The sequence below is a fragment of the Myotis myotis genome, unplaced genomic scaffold, assembly GCF_014108235.1.
Source record: "Myotis myotis isolate mMyoMyo1 unplaced genomic scaffold, mMyoMyo1.p scaffold_m19_p_1, whole genome shotgun sequence".
NCBI classification, from domain to species: Eukaryota; Metazoa; Chordata; class Mammalia; order Chiroptera; family Vespertilionidae; genus Myotis; species Myotis myotis.
The window spans coordinates 69,754,507-69,781,484 of record NW_023416313.1 but is presented as its reverse complement, the minus strand read 5'-3'; the positions used below and the strand labels follow the sequence as shown (position 1 = coordinate 69,781,484).

General features: G+C 37.4%; 1 protein-coding gene across 3 annotated transcripts in view; it reads left to right on the top strand.

Moving 5' to 3' along the window:
• EMCN (endomucin) overlaps window positions 1-26,978 on the top strand; it is a 101,468-nt gene that overhangs the window by 66,288 nt on the left and 8,202 nt on the right. For 2 of the 3 annotated variants that reach the window (XM_036340718.1, XM_036340727.1), the window contains exons 5-10: window positions 3,301-3,339; window positions 16,597-16,689; window positions 17,106-17,159; window positions 18,773-18,868; window positions 23,489-23,513; window positions 24,612-24,673. In XM_036340718.1, coding sequence (XP_036196611.1) covers window positions 3,301-3,339; window positions 16,597-16,689; window positions 17,106-17,159; window positions 18,773-18,868; window positions 23,489-23,513; window positions 24,612-24,673 — 369 coding nt within the window. The remainder of the gene's footprint in view (window positions 1-3,300; window positions 3,340-16,596; window positions 16,690-17,105; window positions 17,160-18,772; window positions 18,869-23,488; window positions 23,514-24,611; window positions 24,674-26,978) is intronic. The other variant, XM_036340736.1, reaches the window with a different exon arrangement.

Genomic DNA, 26,978 nt, shown 5'->3' with positions numbered 1-26,978 from the left:
ATTCTACTTGCTTTCAGAAAAATAGTACTATTTCAATATTGATTAAATATTTAAGTTTTGCAGAATTTTGTCCTCAGAATAACAATATATTCATTCATATATAAAAATATGGTCATCTTAGGACTCAATATATATCCAAAGATATAAATTGGTAGATGTATTTTTTAAATTCTGCTACACCTTAAAACATAGTTACTTTTATTTTATATAAGTTTTAACAAGTTCTAAAATTATTATACATTTTTGAAGGCTGAAAAAAAATACACAACTGAAGGTTAGTCAGAAGGTTTTCTCTCATACAAATTTAAACATTTTTCATTCTTAATGCAGTCTATCAGCAAGAAAGGTTATGACCTGATATTAATAGCCAGAGAAACAAAGGGTTTTTGATTGTCTTCGTATTCTAACCCTCTAGCAGCTGATAAATATTTCATCTGCATCTTCCACATACAGCATTATGCCATGTTCAAAAGTATTTTAACTAGTTTTCAAATGTTGGACTTAATTACATAAGCTTTCCTTTCAGAATAGTTTAATGGAAGAAAAGCTGTCTCTTTTAGTAAAAGGAGATGGACACTAGAACCAACAGGCCTGACTTTTAATCATTGTACCCCCTTGAGAAAGTATTTTTACTTCTCTGAGAAGATGTTTTCAGGTTTCCAAATGAGTATCTCTCTTGTAGACATCAACAAATAATATATGGCACTGATCATAACAGTTGCTTTAAAAATGGTAGCTATGATTATCCAACTAGCCATTTTAAATACAGCATTAATTTTCCCTTAAAACTAAATTTAGGTAAGTATAATTAGCCTTAACTATTAATAATAATAGTAACATTATTATTATTATTATTATTATTTATTATTATTTTCTACCCTTATTTGTTCATTCCATATGAGTGTGTTTTTTTACTGAGATCTATTTTGCCATGTCCTGGTGGTGGGCACTGGAATTGTGGCTTGATTGAAAAACGTAATCTTGGATGGACCTAAAGGGTATTATGCTAAGTAAAATAAGTCGGGCAGAGAAAGACACATTCACTATGATTTAACTTATATGGAGAATCTAAAAAACAAAACAAATTAAAAAAAAAAACAGAAATAGACTCATAGAAACAGAAAACAAACTGATGGTTCCTGGAGGAAGGTAAGTGGGGGAGTGGGTGAAAAAGGTGAAGGGATATAAACTCTCAGTTATAAAACAAATAAATCATGGGATACAATGCACAGCGTAAGGAATATAGTCAGTAATGTTTAATGACTGTATGGTGACAGATAGTTACTAGACATATCATGGTGATCACATAGTAATGTATATAAATGCCAAGTCACTGTTGCACACTGAAAATTATAACATTACATATCAAGTAGACTTTAATTAAAAAATAGAAATCTCTGTCCTCATGGAGTTTACATTTTGACAACAATTTTTTTTAAATAAAGTAAATGTTACTGTAGCAATGAAAGTACTGTTGAGCAAATGAAGCAGAGTGGTGGACTAGTATGGAGGGAAAAGAGGACAACTTTAGATAAGGTGGTGGGAGGAGACCTCTTTGAGTGGTGATATCTGAGCAGAGTCGGGAAAGGTAGAAGGAAGCCGGTGTTAGCCTGAGAGAACATGAGGTACAGAGGAGAACAAGCCAACAAGCCCGAGGCAGGAAGAGACCCGTGACTTTGATCTAAGCAGGGGCTGACTGGTTGGAGATGAACTGAGGAGCGAGGCAGGGGCCACCTCCTGTAAATACTTGCCAGCTGTAGCAAGACTAGGGAGCTATTGAAGCAGCCAAATTTAAGTTTAAAAAGGTTTTTCTAGGTGGCCATTATTGCAGGTGCCAAAGGGAGAAATATGGGTTCCAGATGAATAGTAGCCAATTAAGTGGTGAGCGATAGTTGAAATATAACTTGAAGCTAGAGCTGATGGTGGTGACAAAAAAAAGAGAATCAAGAAAGGCCACTACTTTTTGTCTTGTATGGGGAGTGAGAGGGGGTAAGGGGGCTAGGGGTAAGGCCGGGAGAGAGAGAGGGGACAATTGTACTATGCATTGAACCAAGGAGGGGGGCGTGCAATTTAAGAATATCAGTCAAGTAAAGGTACAAAGAAAGCAAATGTATACTTTAAACATTTATTATTGGGCTTCTATTTGTTTCAAAAATATTTTCTATATTTTCCACATGGCAAGAATTGTTTATGGTGAATATACTCAAAGTTGCTGAAGTGAACTTTATCATTCCCTCAAGTAATCTGACCTGTAGAGAGCTCCTCTGCACTGTATTTACTTTGAAGGAATTCCCTAAATGTCAAAGGTATCTGCCTGAACCTTCCTGAATCTTTCCCAGGTCAAGAATCATATCCTACTAGACACAGACAAATGGCAGCCCCACACAGAAAGCACCTGCCGAAGGACCGCTAGTTGTGCTACCTTAATGTATTCAAGATGTGAGATTGTTCTAGACCAGTGATGTTCTAGAGCTCGGTGTGTCAGCATTTTGAAAAACCCTAACTTAACTCTGGTGCTGTGTCACATATAAAAATTTTTCGATACTTTTAACCATAGTAAAACAAAGATGTATATTTTTGATATTTATTTTATATATTTAAATGCCATTTAACAAAGAAAAATCAACCAAAAAAATGAGTTTGTGTGTCACCTCTGACATGCATGTCATAGGTGTTCTAGACCAGGGGTGGGCAAACTTTTTGACTCGAGGGCCACAATGGGTTCTTAAACTGGACCGGAGGGCCGGAACAAAAGCATGGATGGAGTGTTTGTGTAAACTAATATAAATTCAAAGTAAACATCATTACATAAAAGGGTACGGTCCTTTTGTTTTTTTAGTTTTATTCATTTCAAACGGGCCAGATCCGGCCCGCGGGCCGTAGTTTGCCCACGGCTGTTCTAGACTCTCTAAAGCAGGATTCAGCAAATTGTGGTCTGCAGGCCAAATCCAGTCCTCGTCTGTTTTTCCAAGTACGGTTTCATTGGACCGCAGACACACCTATACTTCAGGTATGATGTGTGGCCGCATTCTCACTACAGCTGTAAAGTGAGGTAGTTGCTACAGAGACATGGGCCACAAAGTCTAACCTATTTACTAAGTAGCCCTTTAAGTCAAAGCTGACTGACCCCTGCTCTAAAGTATCTTTTAACCATGAAGCCTCATGTTCTTATTATTTAAGGGAAAGTAAATCTCAGATGAGCTAAGTTCTATATTCATTTACCACTTGAAATAATTATGAGTAGATCCGATACTCAGCATTTTATTTTAGTGATTTTCTTTTCTTTTCTTTCCTTTAAAGCTGAAAATCAGAGTTCAGTCAATACAACAGAAAGACCAGGTAAGTGAATGTTTTTATCCTCTGAGGATGTTTGTGTGTAAAATCCCCAAAACAAGACAAAGTAGATCAACCAGTTTGAGGGCAGGGTGAAATAGTCCAGGGAAAACATTATATAGCAACTCAGATGTTTATTAGAGCACAGGTTTAAAAATAAAAGCAGGCCAGAGGAACACACAAGAATGTGCTTGAATATTCTGTGGCTTTAGTGAGTGGAACCAGCCCTGGTATGTAGATGAAGCCTATGGGATTGTCCTCTGACCAGAACCTGCTTTTCCTGGTCTGTTTCTATGGTTGGCATGCCCTCTCCCAGAAGTATAGTGTGTCTATGAGCTGTTTTCTCTGTATTTCCTAACAAAGCCTGGTCCTGGCATACAAAGAGATGATGTTATAAACCACAGTTAACAGCCTAAATTTTGTCACGCCAAGAAGTGCTCATGTTTTGCCATCCTTAGTTTTAAGCGGATGAATTTCAGATGATGGGACAGCAGGAACTGAAAATGATAATTGGATAGGGGAAGATGGTAACGTTGAATCTTCCTGTTGTTTCGAAATCAAAAATTATTTGGTGGATTTTTATCTTCTTACATTCTATCTGGTACTTTACTAAATGACAAGTCTCTTAGGTTCTCAATCCTGGTCACCTCTGGTATTTATAAAATGAGAAATATGTGAAATAAATATACAAGATCATGTAACTTTTTTAAAAATCAGAAAAATAAAGCCATGAAAATTTTAAGTGAATCTAATAACATTTTCACAGCAAATGGCCCAAATAATCATCATAATCTACCTTCTACTTTTAATGTTCAAGGAATTCAAAACTGAAGTGATTATGCTTTTAACTTTTAACGATTTATTTTCTATATATCTCATGAATGAAGAGTTTAATTTTTATATTATCAGTTCTCTGTATCTCATCTCATCACCACGTTTGCATTCTCATCTCCATTGACATAGTCTGGAAATGCACTCGAAAGAACACTGGAAACAACCTAGCAAAACCAAACATACAGTAGTACATCCAAGCAAAGAGCGAGGCTTGGCTTTGCGTTTGGTGATGCTGTGCATGTCTGGAGAAGTCCTTCCTTCTGGTCCACAGACTGGCTCTCCTAGAAGAGCTGTAGAGGGGGAACTGGGAAGCTGCAGAAAGCCTCAGCTCTTTTTAAGGAGGGACTGAGCATCCTTTCTTTTGTTTAGAAAAGTTCCTTTTGTTTACAAAATGCCAGCTTTAGCTATAATTGATTTTTAAATGTAATGAATAGCTCATTTAGAATATTTTAATTTTGAGTTATGGAAACGAATTCTCCTAAAACAGACAATAAAATGAGCCAAGGATTTGAATAGTGGACTAGAAAGAAATGACACTAATTTCATAAGCCACAAGAAAAGTCAGTCTCAAGTTTCAGATATATGTTGTGGCTAAAGACTAAATCAAGATTCACTAAAAATAATAATAGTAGCATTTATTAACAAGGTATTCATTTAAACCTCTGTTAACAGCTGTAATTGTGTTTATTTATTTAAAAGGTTTGATTATATATATATATATTATCAAAAATGTTCAAATATCAAATTTGTGAAATATTAGACCATATGATCAAGGAGAGGGACATTTAAAAACAATATTTCTTTTTTAGGTAGAAGCTGAGGTATTGTTGTGGGATTGTCTTCTGACCAAAGATCAGCCCACAGAATTGTTAATACTGCTTCTTTTTTTTTTTTTAATATATTTTATTGATTTTTTACAGAGAGGAAGGGAGAGAGATAGAGAGTTAGAAACATCAATGAGAGAGAAACATCGATCAGCTGCCCCCTGCACATCTCCTACTGGGGATATGCGCGCAACCCAGGTACATGCCCTTGACCGGAATCGAACCTGGGACCCTTCAGTCCGCAGGCCGACGCTCTATCCACTGAGCCAAACCGGTTTCAGCAATACTGCTTCTTTTTTAAAAAAAATAAATATGAGTTAATATGCATGTGTTTGACTAGATCATACATATTTATCATATTTGATTTTTTTCATATTATGCATCCAGCTTTAATTTTCTTGAAGAATGATGTTTTTACCACCCCTTTCAAAACCTATTAGTAAGGATCAAGAAACTGATGATTGTTTTATATAGGATCTTTTTTTGGAAATCAAAATAAGTAAGACAACTCTACAGAAAGTGTGAATTATAAGATATTATACACAAATATGATGTTTAATATTATATAATAAAGATAAAAGAAAGGTAGTCGTAGTTATATGGAAATGATTGATACAGGCCTGAAGACATATCCATTCATTTTATTCAATAGTATGCAGTAGACAGCTATAGTTAACAATGCTAAGGATGGAGAAGTCATGCTCAATGTCTAAAGCATGCAGGGAAGTCCAACTTAAACTTCTCATTGTAACAGATCTGATAAGACTTCAAATTTAGTATGATACCCTGCTAAATATACAGAATAGTATGTTCAGCCAACCATTACTGAGGCATTCAGTAATATGGAAGCTGCCATTAAGTTTCTCAAGGAAGATTGGTCAGCATCATAAATAATTCTAAAATTCTAGTAGTTCTGTAGGTATAAAATGATAGACAAGTTTCAGATGACCTAATGTTAAGATTGATTGAGGGAAACATGTTTTTCTTTAAGTTGTGGTTGTGTTATACATTGAATATGGGAAAAGCAGTTTAAGAAAGATGAGGAAAGGGTTTATGAAAAAGTGACCTTCTAGCTGCCAGATTATTCTGCCTATTCATTTTCTGTGAGTTCAGAGTTCCTAAGGAGATGGAAAGATCCACTATAAAGTGATGAAAGGCTGTTTATTACTTAGCGACTTCACGTGGCTATTAAAAGTTTAAGCAATGATGGAATTCACTTTTCTTTAGCGTTATCATTTTTCCACAGACTTGTCCTTGTAAATAAACCTCTTTATTTCCTTGATAAAAGACCTCAGCTCTGAAGGAAAATGGACATACATGTTTCAGTGTATTAGGAAAGAAATAAGCCATTTGCCCTTAATTTTGTGGAAAATACAATTATATTAGTTGGGGTTCTCCAGAGAAACAGAGTAAATAGGATAGATAGATGATAGATAGATGATAGATAGATAGATAGATGATAGATAGATAGATAGATAGATAGATAGATAGATAGATAGATAGATAAGAGATAGATAGATAGATAAGAGATAGATAGATAGATAGATAGATAGATAGATAGATAGATAGATAGATAGATAATAGATAGGTGGGTAGATACAGATAGATTAATTATAGAGGCTGAGAAGTCCCAAAATCTGCAGTCAGCAAGCTGGATGCCTGAAGACCCAGGAAAGTTGACAGTGTCGTTCAGTCTACATGCAAAGGCTTGAGAACCAGGAGACCCAATGGTACCAGTCAGAAAGCCAGCAGGTTTGAAAATAAAGAAGAGCCTGTATTTCAGTCTGAGTCCAAAGGCATAGAAAGACCAAAGTCCCAGCTCAAGGCAGTCAGGCAGGAAGAGTTCCTTCTTACTCAAGGGAGGATCAGCCTTCTTATTCTTGAATTGGATTCAACCAATTAGATGAGAACCTGCATTGGAAGGCAATCAGCTTTACTCAATGACTGATTCAAATGTTAATCTCATCCAAAAACACAATCACAGACACACACAGAGTAATGCTTGATCAAATATCTGGTCATCCCAAGGCCAAGTCAAGTTAACACATAAAACTAATCCTTACAGAAGTATTCCTATAGTGACCAGCACACCTTGTGAAGGGTTTCATTGTACCTATTTTCTTCACTTTCCTTCATTGTATTTTAGAAGCCCTACTGCATTGTAGATATTAATTTTTTAAAATTTTTTTATTTATTGATTAAGGTATTACATATGTGTCCTTATCCCCGCACTGGTTCCCCCCCCCCCCACTCATGTCCTCACTCCCCTGTTGTCTCTGTCTATTGGTTAGGCTTAAATGCATGCATACAAGTCCTTTGGTTGATCTCTCCCCCTCACCCCCATCCTCCCCTACCTTCCCTCTGAGGTTTGACGATCTGATCGATGCTTCTCTGTCTCTGGATCTATGGTTGTTCATCAGATTATGTTGTTCATTATATTCCACAAATGAGTGAGATCATGCGACATTTATCTTTCTCTGATCGGCTTATTTGGCTTAGCATAATGCTCTCTAGGTCCATCCATGCTGTTGCAAATGGTAAGGTTTCCTTCTTTTTTACCACAGCGTAGTATTTGATTGTGTAGATGTGCCACAGTTTTTTAATCCACTCATCTGCTCATGGGCACTTAGGCTGTTTCCAAATCTTAGCTATGGTGAATTGTGCTGCTATGAACGAAGTGTTCTCCTTTTCAAAAGCCAATGGTCAGGTTTGGTGGTACTTATATCTGTTCTGGCTTCTGATTTTCCATCAAAATTAATATCTATGAACCCCATGGTTCATCCTGTCATATTTGTCCTGTCATATTCACTGTGCTCAGCACCCTGTGCAATTCCAGTGGATTGGTTGCTGATTTCCAGGAATTCATATAATGTGAAGCATGAATCATTCTATGCAGATGATTATTTACCTGAATATTCTAATGTTGAATGACAGATTCTTGACACTATTATTCAGTTAGGATCTACTCAAGCTAAAAATACACCTAAAACCAAAGCAATATCTAGAGGTGTGTTGTTGTTTTTGAACTTGGAAATGTTATGATGCTTGAAAGATAAGTTGAGAATAAGAACTCACTGATGTAATGGGAACTATACCAATATTTATGTGGTAGGGAGCGTCTGCCATAAACTTCCACTTAGGAAATTATATAAATCTGGCTATGGCTAAGTGGTTTCTCCTCTGGTTCAGAGATCTGCTGAGTCTCTAAGACATGTTCTGCACTGTTCTTATGTCTCTCCAGTTCACACTGAAAGGCCATAAACTCAGTCTCAGCTGATTAGCTGCTCAGCATTCATTTTAAGAACCAATATTTTCAACTGTGGGTATCATTATGGGTGTGTGCTCCTCCACTAAGTTCTAAAGTGTGTTTTATTTCAATACATTAAGAATATCTGTCTCCTTGTATGCACCTGCATGGTCTGGTTTGGCCTGTTGAAGGAAAGAGGTGTTCAATTTATCTTGAAGGAAAGAATACATTCTCGACAGGAGCCTAAATTGAAATAGATTATATTTCATGTAACAAAAATAAGAGGCTTGTACTTATAACTCATTCCTACTGAAATGCAGCAGCTTAGGCAGCATTGGGCTGCAGTTGACTCCACAGGCACTAGAGCCTGAACTCAAATCCTGCTTCTGCCACTTACTTGCTGTGTGACCTTGAGCAAATTATTTCTCTATGTTTCACTAAAATGCAAATATTAACAATACAATAATTAAATGAGTTAATATTTGTAAAACATGTAGAATAATGTTTGGCACATAGTATCCAGGGCTTGAAGACAAAATATCTTTTAAAATTTTTATGTCCATATTTTGGATCACTTTCATTCACGTTCAGGTAAATAATCATCTGCATAGAATGATTCATGCTTCACATTATATGAATTCCTGGAAATCAGCAATTCCTGGAAAAAGCATATGGCACAGTTACATATTGAAAAACTTCTCAGTGTTTTCAGGCCATACTATCCAAAGTGTGAATCTGAGTTAAGATGATGTATCTATGTTTAGGGAGGGGTGAGAACATTCTAAACCTTTCAGAATGCTGAGAAAAATGTAATTGATCACTGAGAATGATGCCACTAACAAGTAAGAGAACTCAACTCAATCCAAATGCCATATATATATATATATATATATATATATATATATATATATATATATATATATTATGCTAATTAGACACTGGCCATCTTCCAGCAGTTGGGGGGGAGATCAGGCCAGCAGGGGAGGGCCATTGGGGGTGAGATCAGGCCTACAGGAGAGGGCAGTTGGGGGCAACCAGGCTGGCAGGGGAGGGCAGTTTGGGGCAAGATCAGGCCAGCAGGGGAGAGCAGTTGGGGGTGATCAGGCAGGCAGAGGCAGTTGGGGGTGAGATCAGGCCGGCAGGGGAGGGCAGTTAGGAGCGATCAGGCAGGCAGGCAGAAGCACTTAGGGGCGATCAGGCAGGCAGGCAGAGGCAGTTAGGGGCAATCAGGCAGGCAGGCAGAGGCAGTTAGGGGTGATCAGGCAGGCAGGCAGGTAAGCGGTTAGGAACCAGTGGTCCCAGATTGCGAGAGGGATGTCCGACTGCCGGTTTAGGCCTGATCCCTGTGGCCTAAACCGGCAATCAGACATCCCCCAAGGGGTCCCCGATTGAAGAGGGTGCAGACTGGACTGAGGGAACCTCCCCCCCCCTGCACAAATTTCATGCACCATGCACTCATGGAGAGAGAGAGAGAGAGAGAGTAATGGAAAGGAAACCAAGAGGGTTTTGAGTCATACTTGGCTTATGGCTTATGGCTTAGCTCTTTCACTATTGTCAGATGAGTTACCTTATCTTTCTGAGACACAGTATCTTTCTTTAAAGCACAAGATTAAAATGATTAAGAATAAGGTTAATTAGCACATATGGAAGTAATTAGCACAGTACCTCACTCCTTCTTTGTATATTGTACATACTTTTCTGTAAATTAATAATAAGTCATATTCAAATCACAAAGTAAAAATACATCTTCCTTCTTCAATATATATCTCTATAAACTTATCATCTAAAGTAAATAAAACTCCATTCACAGCTTTTACTGGGTTAGAGGACATTGTTACCTCAGATTAGTCATATTGATGGCCCAAAGCAAAGTAAAAGAAATTTGAGATAAAACTTTTTCTTGCATTACTTTAAGAACACAACTATGTCAGAAAAGGTCGCCTTTCATATTTTGCCCATTAAGTAGATAGGGTATGCCATCATGGGTGAAAATACATTCTAGTTATGACAAAATCTGTATTGAAAAGAACCTTGACAAGAATCTAAAATCTTCTAGCTAGAAGAGACTTCAGGGATCATATCAGCATGTTCTTCACCCAAAACACAGGCTGGTACCAACTACGCTCATAGCATTTATTGTCTGTAACACTTATGTGCCACTTCCTTCTGTAATAGACCATTTTCCTCTATGATAACAAAAACCTAGAGTAGACCATGCTTCCTTTCCCTGAGTGTCAGAATCAATTCTTATTGCAATGCCAGCAACTGTATTAACTTTTAGAAGGAGCCTGTTTGTTTCTTCCATTTGCATTTGTTCCATTTCCTATTTCTATTTTATTCACTTTATGGCATATGTCATTGCTTACGTTCCTCAAATCCTTCTTGTTAAGAGTTAGTTTATAAGTAAGAGTCAATAAACAATAACATAGTCTCTCCTATTTTTATCCCTGACATATTGTTGTCTTACTAATTTTCTCTTCACATCTATCAGCGTTGGGCTATGCTTCTCACTTTCCCTGCTATAAATCCTTACTCTCTTCTACTCTGCTGTATTTCCTTCAACATCTACTCTTGGACCCAGAGTTATATCTATTTTTTTCTGTTATTCAGAATGAATGAATAACTAATGATACCATAATTTTACAAATATAACAGGCCTAAATTAAGATTAAAAATGTAATCTCATTAGTACACTTCGTCTTCAACAGCAGTCACTTTTGCTGACAAAAATGTATGCATTCAGCAAAGACTTGTGGATCTTACTTCTGGACAGTATTTTAGCATTTGGAAACATCAGTGAGCAAAATAAAGATTCTTGCCATCAAGCATTTTGTATTTTGGTATGGGAGAAAAATTATGCTAAATAAATATATTAATTAACTAAATTATATAGTAAGGTAAAAGGTGATAAGTGCTATGAGAAAGAGAAGGTGTAGAGGGGTTTAGGAAGGAGGGATCATAAGTTCTGGAGAGATGCTGTTTGCATATTGAAAAAAGTGATCAGGTAAGCCTCCCTGGAAAGAAGTGAGCCACCTAATCGGTGGGGGAAGAGCATCCAAGCAGAGATTGAATTTGAGGAGATGCTTGGCATGTTTAAGAAACTGCACCAAGGAAGTGGGCAGAGAGAGAGGAAAGCCAGGGGATTGGCTGGATACATTACCCAGGGCTATTGTAAGGACTTTGGTGTGTTTTTTTATAAGTGGAATGAAGAGACATTGGGGATTTTGAGCAGAGAGGTGATATGATCTGACTCATGCTTCATAAGTGTAACATGAGATCTGAGCAGACACCGTCCAGTGAAGCAAGGATACATTTTCCAGGAGCCAGATGATAGTAGCTTAGTCTGAGGTGCTCTCAGGGTAGATGGCATGAAGTCTCCAAATCCTGGATGTATTTTGAAAGCTCATCCAATAGATAGTTTTGATGATTGTGTGTGGGATAGGATGGAAAGATATGAGTCAAAATAGTTCTAAAGTCTTTGGCCTGAGCAATTGAAAGGAATGATTGCCATCAGCTAAGATGGGAAGGCTGTAGATAAAGCAGAAGTCCCAAGTTTGGACATATTTGGCTTTAGATTTTTATTATTTTCTGAAAAGTCAACTGGATTTATGAAGCTAGAATTTAAGAAAAAAATCTAGGCTACAAATATAAATTTGGGGTCATTGGCATTGATCATTGTATTTAAACCTTAATATTGAATTTAATCACCAAAGAAATTAGTGTAGCTATAGATGAGGAACAAGGACTAAGTGCTGGCCCTCCAAATCTGTGAGTCTAAAAGAAGAGAAGGAATCAGCTAAAGAGACTAAGAAGAATAGGCCATAAGGTAGAGAAAAAGAAATAGATTGTGCTTTACTGGAAGCCACATGAAGAAAACAGGTTAAGGAGAAGTGAAAGATTTAGCTCCAAACACTGAAAAGTTCTTTTTAAAATGGAACAGGAATTCATCAAATTGCAATTAGAGACCTGTTCCAATTATTTTTAAATAATTGAAAGTGATTAATTCAATTGAATTTACCCTTCAGACACATTGAATGTACACATGTCCCAAAAAAGTGTAGAAAACATAAGGGAAATAAGACTAGAATACAGTTTTACTTTTTTTTTTTACACTAGCATGTTTTTTTCTCTACTGTCTCTCACACTTATTAATTACTATGTATTATTTGACTGCCTCTAAGGAAGGTTCCAGAAGATCATCAGAGACTCTTTCGGTCCAAGTCCCTCCTTCCAGGAAAAGCCTGCTTTCATGCTCTTGCCAGGCTCAATCACTGGGTGGGAGCGGTCTGGGGAAGGCATGGCTTCAGCCAAAACATAGGGATGGAATTTAGAGAAGAGGTGGGGAACCTTGGTCAATTACACTGTCTCTAGTTGGCGTTTTGTGAGGTGCATTTTCATAGTCACCTCAGGTGCTGGGACATCAACAAGGTCTTCTGTCTTTTAAGCTCCCAATCATTTATCTAGTAATTAGTTTATAGCACAAGCTAAATATGTACCACTGTCAGACATCAATGGCATAAATCTGCATACATATTATTATAACAGTTTTAGTTCTGAGGGTCTCTTTATTATAATAGACTTTGTTCTGAGGGTCCCTGCCTCAAACAGCCAGCTCCAAGTTCTGGCCCAAAGCTTGCAAATTGGATTTAAATCATGACACAACATATCTGCAATTCAATAAGCAATACAATCACCAAAATTCAGGGTTCAAGAGCAAACCCATATAATCTTAGAGTGCCATCCATTCCAATTTTCCCCATTCCTGACTAGAGCAAAGAAGCATCTGAAAACATAGAGGTTTGGTATATTTTTACACTTAAAATTTTGGAGAAAATTAGGTAAATTGGCTTCGGTTGAAAGATACAACTCTCCAATGGCCTAATCATAATATAATAGGATATTATAAGAGAATAAACTAATAAAATATAATTTAAGTCATTCATGTAATTTATAATCATCTATACCAGTTGTTCTCAACCTTCCTAATGCCGCAACCCTTTAATACAGTTCCTCATGTTGTGGTGACCCCCAATTTCATTGTTACAAATTGAACATAATTAAAGCATAGTGATTAATCACAAAACAATATGTAATTATATATGTGTTTCCCAATTGTCTTAGGCAACCCCTGTGAAAGGGTCGTTCGACCCCCAAGGGGTCGTGACCCACAGGTTTAGAACTGCTGATCTATACTAATAAAAGGGTAATATGCTAATTAGACTGGACATCTTCCGGACAAAGCCACAGTGGCAGGGACCAAGACAGAGGCGGTTAGAGGAGATTAGGCAGGCAGGCAGGCGAGCGGTTAGGAGCCAGCAGTCCTGGATTGCGAGAGGGATGTTCAACTGCTGGTTTAGGATTAGGCCTAAACCAGCAGTCGGACATCCCCTGAAGGGTCCTGGATTGGAGAGGGTGCAAGCCAGACTGAGGTATCCCCCCCTCATGCAAGAATTTCGTGCACAGGGCCTCTAATATTATCTATAATAATAAAAGCATAATATGCTAATTAAACCAGACAGCTGAAGGACATTCCAGATGTCATTCTAGACGTCCTTCCAGACGACCTTCTGGACAAAGTTGTGGCAGGTGGGGGCCAAGGCAGAGGCTTCCACCACAGCAGGCATGGACTGAGGCAGAGGTGGTTAGGGGTGATAAGGCAGGCAGGTGAATGGTTAGGGGCAATCAGACAGGCAGGCAGAGTGACTAGGGGTGATCAGGCAGGCAGGCAAGCAGTTAGGGGTGATCAGGCAGACAGATGAGCAGTTAGGAGCAATCAGGCAGGCAGGCAAAGTGGCTAGGGGTGATCAGGCAGGCAGGTAAGTGGTTGGGGTAATCAGGCAGGCAGGCGAGCACTTAGGGGCGATCAGGCAGGCAGGCAGGTGAGCGGTTAGGAGCCAGCGGTCCGGATTGTGAGAGAGATGTCCTACTGCTGGTTTAGGTCAGACATCCCCCTAGGGTTCCCAGATTGTGAGAGGGTGCAGGCCAGGCTGAGGGACACCCTCTCCTTCCCATGCACGTATTTTGTGCACTGGGCCTCTAGTATATAATATAAAAAGTATCAAGTACTCTTCTAAGCAATTTAAATTATTTTTACTCATTTAATTTGTACAACACTGGGATGTAGAATTATTATAATCACCATTTGTAGATGTGAAAGCTCAGACACAAAGAAGTTAAGTGACTTGCCCAAGATTCCACAGCAAATAAGTGCAACATTCAAATTTGAAAACAGGTACTCAGTCTTGAAAATCCTGATCTTAACCATCTATTATACCTCTCTTGTACTTTCTCTGCCAATACTAGTGTAGTAGTAATGTAGGATCATAAAGTATTAGCAAAATTCACAGAGATTATTAGCTCTGAACACATTGTGGTTCCTGCTATCTTAGTCATGAATGAATTACATTAGACTCACAATTGATGAATTCAGCCAAGACACATAACTGCATTAATATGATCATGCTGATGGACAGGATTTCTCAAATTGTGAGTTAACTCCCATTAGTGTATCATGAGCAGCATTTTTAAAAATGAAATAAAAATGAATAGAAAGAAACAGAAGGCATTACATGTAATAGAGGTAAATTGTAGGGCTGTGTGTGTGTGTGTGTGTGTGTGTGTACTGGATTCAGAAATTATTTATTAACTAAAGGTTGAGGTTAAAGGGAAAACAAAAAGAAAAAATGTTAGGTCTTTGTTCAAGGACCCAATGAATTCTCCTTTTGAGAAGAGTTAATTCTATTGCCTACCTATAGATCATTATCAATAACAATTGGCACTAGGTCATCGACATAATTTAAATAGGAAAATGGGAGCTTCCTCGGAACTAGATAGTTTATACTTAGAACTGTAGCTGCCACTTAACCTGTCTATGAGAAGGTAATAAAGTAGGAGTCTTGAAAATTAACCCTTGGGAAATCCCAGATGGATTAATGCCACTGGTTATTTTATCAGCCATCTCATACTCTACCAACACAATAGAAAAACATTCATTTTCACTAAAACCCTGGACACTGAAAAAATAAGCTGAAATTATGAAGGATTCAGCTAGTTCCCCTTCTTTTATTTAATATTCTTTTTTTCTGCCTGCCGACTGCACTAGTCTGACATTTTTCTTTGTTCTTATGGGCATATATCTAGCTTTCTCCCACAGATCTCCTACATGGTATAAACTCTAAAAATTATTCTTCCCCCACAGATGTCAAAATGCATGAGCATGCAGTGCATGCTGGGCTGTGGGTGGCACAGGAGAAAAGATCTAAGGCAGTCAAATGCAATATCAGTTTCTTTGGGGCAACTATACATGGCCTCAATACTCTTGAGGGGCCATGATTATAAGAGATGTCTCTTAGTTCAGCCAAGCTGCCAGCTACATTTTACTGCACACTCACTGTAGTCAGAGCTCCATGTGGGGTGTGGTGGGAGTTGTGGTCTTCTCACTCCAGAAACTTGCAGTTCAGTAGAAAGACAAGGCAAACAGGTGTGATGAAAAGATATCACTTTATAGAACAAGAAAAAGTAGATGATTTTTCAAAAATTTTCTAAATTTAATCTTATCCAAAATTTATAAGAATAAGTTCTATACACTTATAAAATATTTGATTACTTGTATTTCTTTGAAATTTATTGAGATTTGTTGGTTTTGAATTGTATATTTTTATTAATTTTTTGTTTCACTCCTTCTAACTGAAGATGGCAAATGTTGACTTAAGCAAACAAATATAATTATAATAAATTTAATTTACAGTTCTTTGAAAGAAAAGATTATGGGCAGTGGTAAAAATGTAACCAAGCAGCAGTTACTCTAGATAAGCCACATAAATGTAAACCACTGCTGAGCTTTAAAGATGAAAACAAAGGATTTTTTTTTATTTTCCCCCAACTTTTAACCATAGCCTCAACTGCAGTCTTTCTTTTTAACCAGTAAGTAACACTATAGAAATGAAGTCCTGTGTATTTATGTTCATTATAAGTATGTGTGATGGAAAAAATCACTATCACCCAAAGTTATAATATCTGAAATGTGAATAATGCTTTTGTATAGATTTTCATCCCAGGAGAATCTCATGCTGTAGGTGATACAGGTTGTAGCCTAAGATAAGAGATGTACTCAAATTTTCTTGGATGTTCTTAAAGATGCAATACTGATAGCCAGGTTTTGAGGTTCAGAATGTAATTGTTATTACAGGAGGAAAAGATGAATTTAGGTTTTAATGTACAATTGTATGTATTCTATTATTCAATAAGAAAGTGTTTTCATAGATTTTCAGAAATGCAAACTCTTTGAATCTGCAAAGAAATTCAATAAGAAGAGTTAACACTATAGTTTGACTCTGGCTGTCTGATTTTTTCCTACAGTTAGCACTTCACAACCAGATGCCTCACCTTCTCAACCCAGTATATTACCCCCAATGTCAACAGCAATTGCAGAAAACATCTCACAATCTCAAGGTATGATTTCTGTGTGCATGACTAGAAACTCACTTTGCTCAACTCCTTATCACCAGGAAAACCCTACCAATCTTTAAAAATATAACAACAGCTTTATTAAATTATAATTGCTATACAAAAACACACATCTATAAAAGGGGAGACATGAGGAAACTGTTACAGGTGATGGATATGTCTATTGTTATTGTGGTGATGGTTTCATGAATGTATGTCCAAACTCATAAAATTGTATACATAAACACCCGGACAATCTTAATTTGCAAAACAGAATTCTTTCAGAATGAGATCAAATGTATTCATTTGAAGCATCCTACCTATAGATCACAGAGGCTTACTTAAATTGAGGATAAAGGGAGGATTGTGAGGATTGGCACATTAACCAAAGGTAACTCATTTTTTCTTTCTTAAAATAATAGGCACTGAGAATGAAAAAAATGCAAGCCCTTCTTCAACCAGCTCCTCTCATTCCAGTGAGTAACAGACATATCTTCATTCATAGACATAGATATGCAGAATATTTTAATGTTAGCAATAAGGGAAGGAATTCAATTACAGATAGACTTTTATCAGCTTTACTGAACCTGCAATCCCATTAAAATCCTGTCTGACTGCCACTTGCTTAGAGAATTTCTTACGTATGAGTCTTAATGAACACACTTTTGAGATTATTTTCTTACCTTAGTGCTAAGCAATTACCACCAAACGTCAAGGTGAATTGATGGGACTGGTCTCAGATAAGCCAAAGTATACAGACAGAGATCCCCATAAAAATGAGTTTACCTTTACAAAACTTTGTCTTCATGTTAAAATGGCCTTTTAAGAAATATTCCATTTTAGCAAAAATAGATATACTAGTATGTCATATAACATACAGGTGGGGCAAAAATAGGTTTACAGTTTTGAGTGAAACACTGAGTTCATTCTTGTTATGTATTCTTATTGTGTTATTTTCCATATGAACAACTGTAAACCTACTTTTGCTCCACCTTGTATATGTTTATGCTAGGACTAAATGGACTTAATTTCCCTGGAAATTAAGACTAATATGAATACATATGAAGCTGGGATGATAGGTTTAGGTAAAGCCATTCCATTCAATAGGTCAGAATTGCACTCATTGACTTGATGATTTATGGTTTCTTCATTTGGGAAGCACTAATGATCTCACTGAAGGTCTAATATGAACCCAGAACTTACTTAAAACAAATATTTAATCATAACAATGGAAGTGAAAACCACTTTACAAATGAATTGGTTAACTATTCTCATTCCCTGATAAACTTGAGGAACACATACCAGTAAGCAAGCAGATGAGAATACCTACTAAATGGTAACTGTAATTTCTGTAACTCTAGCTTTACCCCTAGGACAGAGGTTTCATCTTATCACTGTTGTTTCAATCTGGAAATGACTGGCAGAAAAGAGGCAGATGCTAAAATAAATTAATTTATAAATAAACAGTAAAACCCTCCTCTTAATAAAAATAGGAAAAAACATAATCACCGAGACATGTATGTACACATGCACATTGTTCTTGAACCATTTGTTCATGTTTAGAAATAATGTGCCCTGTGATATCCAACTATATCCACTTATGCTATTTTATACTTTTTCTGGTTCTAAGATATTACCATTGAAAGATATTTGTGAGGTTTTTAGAAAGCCAGCTTTATAACTAGGGTAGTTTCAGTATTGGCTATCTAAGTCCTTTTTTCCAATAATTCGGCTATAAAGTAGTAAAGAATATATGAGTGAATGTGGGTCTGACTGTAGGTCTAGAGGACATCTCCTGCCTCTTGTCTCCCATTTCCTCACTCCCCCAGTCTCCAGAAGAATGGAGAACTATCTTTCTTAGGTTTGAAATTTTAGTTCAGAAAGGCTACAAGACTGACATCAAGTGGATACGTCAGAAACGACAACTAAAGCAAAACCCATGAATCAGATAGATCTTCTTTGCTTAAAATACAATATTTTAAATAGAATGATATTTAAAGAAGAAAGCATGCATTTTTTTTGCTCAGTTCATAAACTATTGTGAAACTCAATTGCCACTCTAACTGACAATGTCTCCACTGCTTCTTAGGTATTATTCTGCCGGTGGTTATTGCTCTAATTGTAATAACACTTTCAGTGTTTGCTCTGGTGGGTTTGTATCGACTGTGCAGGAAGACAGACCCAGGTAGGTAACAGTGTTTTGCTTCATTTTGTTTCCTGAAGGAGAATGCTCATGCTAGATCTAAACTTAAGTTTATACTCTTAAGGGAAGGTGGGAATTGTAGAAAGAAATAAAATGCCATATTGCTTGATCTCAAATATAGAGGGGAATGAACCGAGAAATCTGTGGAATGCTGGTGAATGTAAGGAAAAGGGATTAACTACTAGTGGCAGATATCAAATGTGAACAAATACCTTTCAATTTAACAGCCCGTTTGTGGGCAGTTGAGGGAATGTGGGAGTACAGAAGGCATGAAAGGGTATGCCTTACCTATTGTGAAGGCTTGTTCTTTTTCTGGGTAACAGAGGATGAAACGAAGTCTTGCTGAGAATGTAGTTTAGGGGCCCATAATCTGAAGAGTGTCCTGTGACTCACTTCCCTTCTGGGAAGCACAGCTTCCTTCCAATGACAATGTCTTCCTTCATGACTGGGTGTTCTGCTAATTGAATTGGTTCCTAGGGACTGAACATTATTGCAATTTTTAGTGGAAATCTAGGTTGAAATTATTACCCTTTTTAACCTCTCCAGTAGCATTTGGAAGTCTTTTCCCCTTTCTTCAAAAAAGTCACTGCTCTCTTTTAAACATTCTTTGTTTACTTCTTTTTGATGTTTCATCTTCTCCCTGCCTCTGAATACTTAAGAGTCCTGTAATGGCATTCTATTTTTTATTCTTTTTTTAAATAAATGTTTAATTTTAAAATAGATTTGCATTTACAGAAACATTGCAAAAGAGTTCCCACATACCACATAACTGTTATTCTTATTATTAAGATGATATAGGCCAGCCGGTGTGGCTCAGTGTTGGAGCGTCAAACTATGAACCAGGAGGTCACCGTCACAGTTCTATTCCAGGTCTGGGCATATGCCCGGTTTGCAGGCTTGATCCCAGGTAGAGGGCATGTAGGAGGCAGCTGATCAATGACTCTCAAACATCATTGACTAGAGGCCCAGTGCACGAAATCTGTGCACTGGTAGGGTCCTTAGCGGTGGCTGGCTGACAGCTGACAGCCGGGTCCTCCCTTCATTCCGTGCCACCCTCTGATGGTCAGTGCACTTCACAGAGAGCGGTTGAGCTCCTGGTGGGTCCAACTCCCACCCAAGGGGACAATTTGCATATTAGCCTTTTATTATATAGGATGTTTCTATCTTTCTCTTCCTCTTCCTTCCTCTTTGAAATCAATAAAAATATATAAAAATAAAAAGATGACATATTTGTCACAATGAATTAACTAATATTAGTTGATACATTAGTATTAACTAAGGTCCCTACTTTTTCAGACTTCTTCTAACCTTATTGTCTTTTCTCTATTCCAGGAAATTGAACTTTTTATTCAATGTTTCATCTGAATCCCCCTTCAGTTCCCATGGCTCACACTCCCCTCTATTATCTTAAACATAAATCAATTTCCCATCACAGGCCCCTGCCCTGCTTGTGCAATGTGGTGTTATGTATCCATGCCTTTGTCCATGCTATTCCTTCTCTTAGAATGTCCAGCCCAGCATGTAACTTTCATAAAATTCCAATGTCCCATCTGTCCATTAGCACCTACCACAAACACCAATTTAATGTATCTTTCTTTGCATAACACACCATCTCTTTAAGCAGAATTCTATAGAATTTTATGAAATTCATCATGTTATAGTATAGTTACTTCTCCATGTACCTGTGTCCCCTTACTTGGTTCCAGGTACTATAACAAAAATACCAAGACTGTGTGGCTTAAACAATAAACATTTATTTCTCACAGTTCTGGAGGCTAAGTTCAATCAAGGTGCCAGATAGGGTGTCTGGTGAGGGTACTCTTTCTGGCTAATGTATGGCCACCTTCTCCCTATGTCTTCACATAGTAGAAAGCAAAGAAGTACTCTGTGGTCTTTTTTATAAGGGCACTAATCCCACTGAGGACTCAACCCTCTGACCTAATCAACTTCCAAAGGCCCAACATCCTGATGACATTATATTAGGCATTAAGATTTAACATATGAATTTTAGGGGAGCACGCACATTCAGTCCATAATATCGGGCAGCCTTTCTAGTCACACATCATGTATTATTCTCATTGCATTGTGCATGTTATAAGACAGAATCTACTATATGCTTGTTGACTGAAATTTTCAATAAAATAGAACCTTGCCTTTCCCCATTTTAATTCTAAATATTTCACCAGCAGAACTCTACCTAAGTTTCAAATACTGTTAAAAAGTAAACATCCATTTTTATAAGATATATAAGCTACACTGTTTACCCCATAGACAGTGTGCCCTCTGGGTACTAACAAATGCTGTTCCTGAAGCCAGTGTCTAACCATGCACTGCACGGACAGCTTGGTGCAAGAGCGTAGCAGTGCAAGGGGAAGTTATGAGACAAAAACAAACAAATAAAAACAACAAAAAACAATAGTGTTCATATTAGACCTTGGTGGAGAATGAGAATAAGCGCATCAATGACTTTCCCTTTGGGAGTAGGTGAATAAAGCCTCTTAATAATGTCTAAAATATGTTTTCTTCCTCAGTTTCCAGAAGGGAAATAGCATTTTTATAAATCAGTTTAATTTCTCTAAGTTTCTAACCACCAATACTATTTTTTATGGTAAATCAACCATCCAAGTTGAAGCTTGTGGGTGTTGAGCACATAGAAGAGATTAAAAAAGAGAAATTAGTGTGCTAAATCCATCTGTAAAAACACCCTCTACTGAAAAACTGTTTTACATAGGAAGATTTGCAAATTAGTTAACTGAAAAGTTGACATTTGCAGTTAAAGAAGACTCTATGGATGAATTGAATCATTGAGGGGGGAAATGTATAAAATTCCAACCACTATGAAAAGTAAAATAATAAAATAAAAATAGTATAATTATGGAGAATTATTCTGAAGACATACAATACTTTATAACCAAGTTTGGCAGTTGTGCAATTAGCCAAATCTATTTGGTTTTCATTAACTTTGCTTGCCAAACAGAATTTATAGCATTGCTGTCATTAAATTAGCACCATTAAACACCTACAGTAATCAGTCTTCAAAATGTGGGTGAGACTTCATTAAGTTCAGAAAATTAGTAAGCCCACTCTGCTCACTGGAAGACAACATGAATCAGATTTCAATATGAAATTGAGTTTATCCGGATAATGTTGACAGTAGTCTGAGCTTTAACCCAAATAGAACAGCATATATTCCAAAAGTAGTCTGTTGGTATGTGTCTATCGGTAATAAACCCATTATTACCGTATCCCAAGGAAAAATATTAAAATAGGCATAGAAACAGTATCACTGCATGTAGGAACAGGGCTGTGAGTGTCACAGGTGATATCATATAAAGCACTTATAGTAGGAATTTTAAAGTGCTGTTAAAACCCTACTGATGGTAGGGAAGATAAGGTCAGGTCGACTTGGTGAACAGCATAGGGTACCATGAATTAAATTGCAGGAATTAAGAGTCATGGTGGTGTATGACTCTTACCAGGTGAAGCTGAACTAGCCAGAATATTAGTGGAAATCAAGGTCTTCATAACACAACTAGAGGTCCAGGGCACGAATTTGTGCACCAGTGGGGTCCTTTGGCCTGGCCTGTGGGATCAGGATCTGGCTAAAACTGGCTCTCTGACATCCCCCGAGGGGTCCCGGATTGCGAGAGGGTGAAGGCCAGGCCAAGGGACCCCACCAGTGCATGGTCGGGGCCGGGGAGGGATGCGGGAGGGCTCTGGGGCATGTCCAGCCTGTCTCACTCAGTCCCGATCGCTCAGTCCCAATCAGCCGGACCCCAGCAGCAAGCTAACCTACTGGTCAGAGCGTCTGTGCCCTGGTGGTTAGTGCACATCATAGTGAGTGGTTGAGCAGCCTTAGCATATCATTAGCATATTACACTTTGATTGGTTGAACGGCCGACCGGACACTTAGCATATTAGGCTTTTATTATATAGGATAGGCCACAGTGAATGCAAGGTTTTACCACCATTGCTTCCCAGGGCCATGTGAATCACCAGCGTTCTCACTCTAGGCCCAGGTTGTTTTCTGCCAGGTCCTGTAAGCAGCTTGGAAAAGCATACAGAAGATTAGATGCCATTAGTAGCCTCAGTGATATTTTGCAGAGCACTTTAGAGAGACTCAGTTAATGTGATTCAGATGCAATTAGAAGCAATATCATAGTTCACCACAAATACAGAGATTTGTGTCCCCAGAAAGAGCCATGAATAAAGAAATGTCAGAAATTCAATTCTCTGGCATAAAAAGGCAATATTGAACTTTGAGGAGAATTTTTTTCAGAGGTACTGAAATAAACAGAGACCTTTTCTGGTGTTTGTGGACTATGTGATAACAAATAGTAGTTTCACATAGTGATAAGAAACTTAGTGCAGAAGTAAGTTCAGTGGAGTTGGCCTACTTGGGGGCTATCCCGTGAATGTATTAGCCATACCTGAGGAAGGAGTGCTAATCATGCCTGAGAAAATGAACAATGAGACAGGGAGTGAAGAGATTAAAAAAGTCAAAAATTGGCTTTAGAAATATCTCTGCACTGAAAGTGGCAGGGGTCTCAAGTTTTTTGTAGCCAAGCTTCTTATAACTCTAATAATTCTCTCCTCTCCTAGGCACAGCAGAAAATGGGAATGACCAGTAAGTAAAGCTACACCATTTTTTCTAGAAGCTCTGACTGTATCATTTACATAGGAAAATCATTGATCCTTTACTTACACATCTTTGTTTGTATTTTTAAAGAATTTGTGTAGAAAGTATTGTAAATGGAGTTTAACTATTTTTTTCAGAGTTCTCTCTTTTCAACGGAAATTCCAGCAACTAAAAGAGGACTGTTCTTAAGCTATTCAAACTATTAAAATGGCAAATCAAAAAGTGAAATGCAAAAATAGAAAAATGAATATCACTACAATAATAAATATAATATAAAACATACCTAGAGTTTTAAAATACTTTTCCCAGTGGAATCTTCAGTATGTTTCTCACAATTAGGGAACTATCATGTCTGCACCTTGAGACAGCTCTGAGTGGTTTTTTTAACAGTAGATGTGCGTTCTGCTTTGACTTTTTAAAAACATGCAAAGCAGTTGTTACCAATCCACCCGACTGTTGCCATCAAGGTGCTATAAAGAGACTATTTTTTTAAATGAATGTTAAAACCAATTCTGTGCTTAAGTTTTCTTTGTTGATCTGAATTTGTATGCTGCCTTTATGTAGGTGTTTTTGTATGTTCATCAGGCCATGAAACTTAGAAATACTATCTGTAGGTCACCTACCCTGCTTAATTAGAAATAAAGGTTCTTGAGAAGTCCAGGGGGAAAAAAGGGTTTGAAAGTGTATGGAATTTGAGAAAGAGGAGGAGGGAACCCTTAGCTAAAATGGCCGGCAGTGTCCAGTGTCCTCGTAAAAAGGGATACTCTTAGAATTTATCAGCAGCTCCCAAAGTTTGGCCATAAAGACCTGTGACAGGTGTTTCCCATGACCCATCTTGATGTTTAATTTCTCTGAGGACCATTGCTGTAGCAGAATGATGGGGATTTATTGGCTCGATTCCAGAAGTGGAAAGTGCTATGTGTGTGTCTGCATGTGAAGAGACACGAGTTTTGCCATAAAAACACATAAAATATATATATATGCTTGTGTATCTTCTTCATTCTGTGTGTATAATGTTTACTTTCTATCCCAGACAGGCCATGCTAATTACTATGGTGTTAATTTAATGTTTTCTGTCCCAAATAGACCCCAGTCCGATAAAGAGAGTGTGAAGCTCCTCACTGTGAAGACAATCTCTCATGAGTCGGGTAAGCTCCCAAATTGTGGATTAGATGAAAAAGGGTTATTTCAGAATTCTGCTTGGATTTTGTTCATGTTGAAACATAACCGGAAAGCATAGCTTCTTCAGAAATAGTCAGTTAGTAGCTCCCTTTCAAATTTTCCTTGAAAGGAAAAACAAGCCCTAAAAATATAATTTTGGGGTAAAAATTTTGGGATTATCTGGCTTTTAGAAGTTGCTTGTTATAATGTGTAGATGTGTTCAAAATAATGGGAGGTAACTAGAGTCATTTTCCATTCTGCAGTAATGGCAGAAAGAACACTACATGTACTATGTAGGGTTTTTATTATCTCTGTTATCTTGTCTCATTTTTGCTAATTGCTGTGTATACTCCCCTGGAACCAGGATTTATCAGTTAAAGTGTAAATCATATTTTGTAACTTCACATGATGTTAATTGAGTTTCCCCATGAGGAAAAAACACAATTTCCTGTTGATAACATTTACATTTCTTTTTCCAGTTTCTTAGGTTTTGATTTTGCTTGATTTGAAATGTAAATGTGTGGTTTTTTTCCAAAATATACATATGATTTGTTTGAGTTATAGTGTATCAAGAGCAATGATAAATGAGATGCCACATAGCTTTTAAAATTAAAAAAATCACCGATTGTTTTCTTGTTTTGAGTAGACCACATATTTAAAACACCAATATCACAAAGCAGATAAATAAAAAGTAATTATTAGCTTTACAAAATGGTCCATGTGGCTCTAACTTAACTATCAAGTTACATTAATACATTTAACCATTCAATTCCCCCAATTTTACCTACGCAAAATAGTTTGAGAATGCTGATGTTATTTAAAGTATGAGCTATGGAATGATAAACTACATTATAAATATGTAGCAATTTTTTTAATAAGACAGAAAGCTATAAATATTGTCTCACTTCAAGAGCAAGCTCTCAAAGGCTGAATGTGGTCCCAATTTCAGGTAGGAAATTCTAACTAGAGCAAACTACAAGAAGCAAACAGAAAACTTGAGAAGTGAGGGTACCCAATATCTGTAGACAGGCCCAAACCCCTCTCATGAGCCAGTCTCTTAAGAGAGACCTTCCTTCATGATGTACCTGGTTCCTTTATTCCTACCTGGTTATTTCAGAGGTAACCATCTGAATGGGCAGAGGAGTAAAATTCATTCATAGGGTGATTGGAAACCACTCACAGGACCCCTAGCCATTCACCTGGCTCCACGAAGTAGCCTAGCCTATTCCACCAGGTCAGAGAAAAGGAGCCTAAATATGAACTAGTCCTGAGTAAGTCCATGAAGGATCCTGAGCGTGCCTATACCATTTGTCAAGAAGAGTTCTCAGAATCTGCCTGTGACTTGTAAGCAAGCATCACAATAACGTCATGTCCATTGGGAATTTAACCTAACCTGCAGCCTGGGCTCCCCCAGCTGGGGATGGGCTGGCTGCCCAGCACTTGGAAGAAGCCTCTGTGTAGGAGCCCCTGGTTCTCCTTGGGGGAGGGGCTGGGATCAGGACCCCCCACTCTACCATCCTTTTCTACCAGGGAAATGACAACGCACACCAGAATTGAGGCTTCCAGAGGGGAAAACTCTAAAGAACCTTTTGTTTCTTGATGGCAAATTTAATATCTGGTTCTCCTGTAAGGACCAAGGATAATTCCACATCAGCTGACCTCTCTCACTCTCCTAGTAATTGAAGTAATAAATGGAATAGACTATGGTGTGATAATTAAGACTCTTAACTCTCCAAGCTCCCTTTACTTCATAAGGAGGCTTTATTATCATGGAAATAATCAGATCTGTTGTTCTCTGATACTTTTCTGGTATTTCTGCCAACTTCAATTTAGGCCTCACATCTCATTTAATAAAATAACTTTTAAATGGGCAACCCAACTGATTACTGTGGAAATATTCGACCAGATGACAAGAGTGAATTGGTGTTTCAAAGGTTTCAACAGCCTAGATTTAATCATCTGAAACATAATGATCTGCAAATGCTCTTTGTGCCACCACAATTCTTACTAAAGTCTGGTTCCTAAAACACAAATAAATCTCTTTCCCCTGCTTTTCAAACTTATTAAAATAAGATTTTTTTATAAAATTATGCTCACCATAGTTAACAGAAGTTATATTATTATAATTATTTTTACTTAAATATCCTTTGTCCAACAATGACATCTTTCTTAAAATAAAACTAAAATAAAATCTAAAATGATTAGGTTTGATATAAGTTCACAGATTTAGCCCAATTTCCCCCTATCTCCTATATAAAAATTTTTAGAAATTTTAAGAATGTAGAAAGTAAT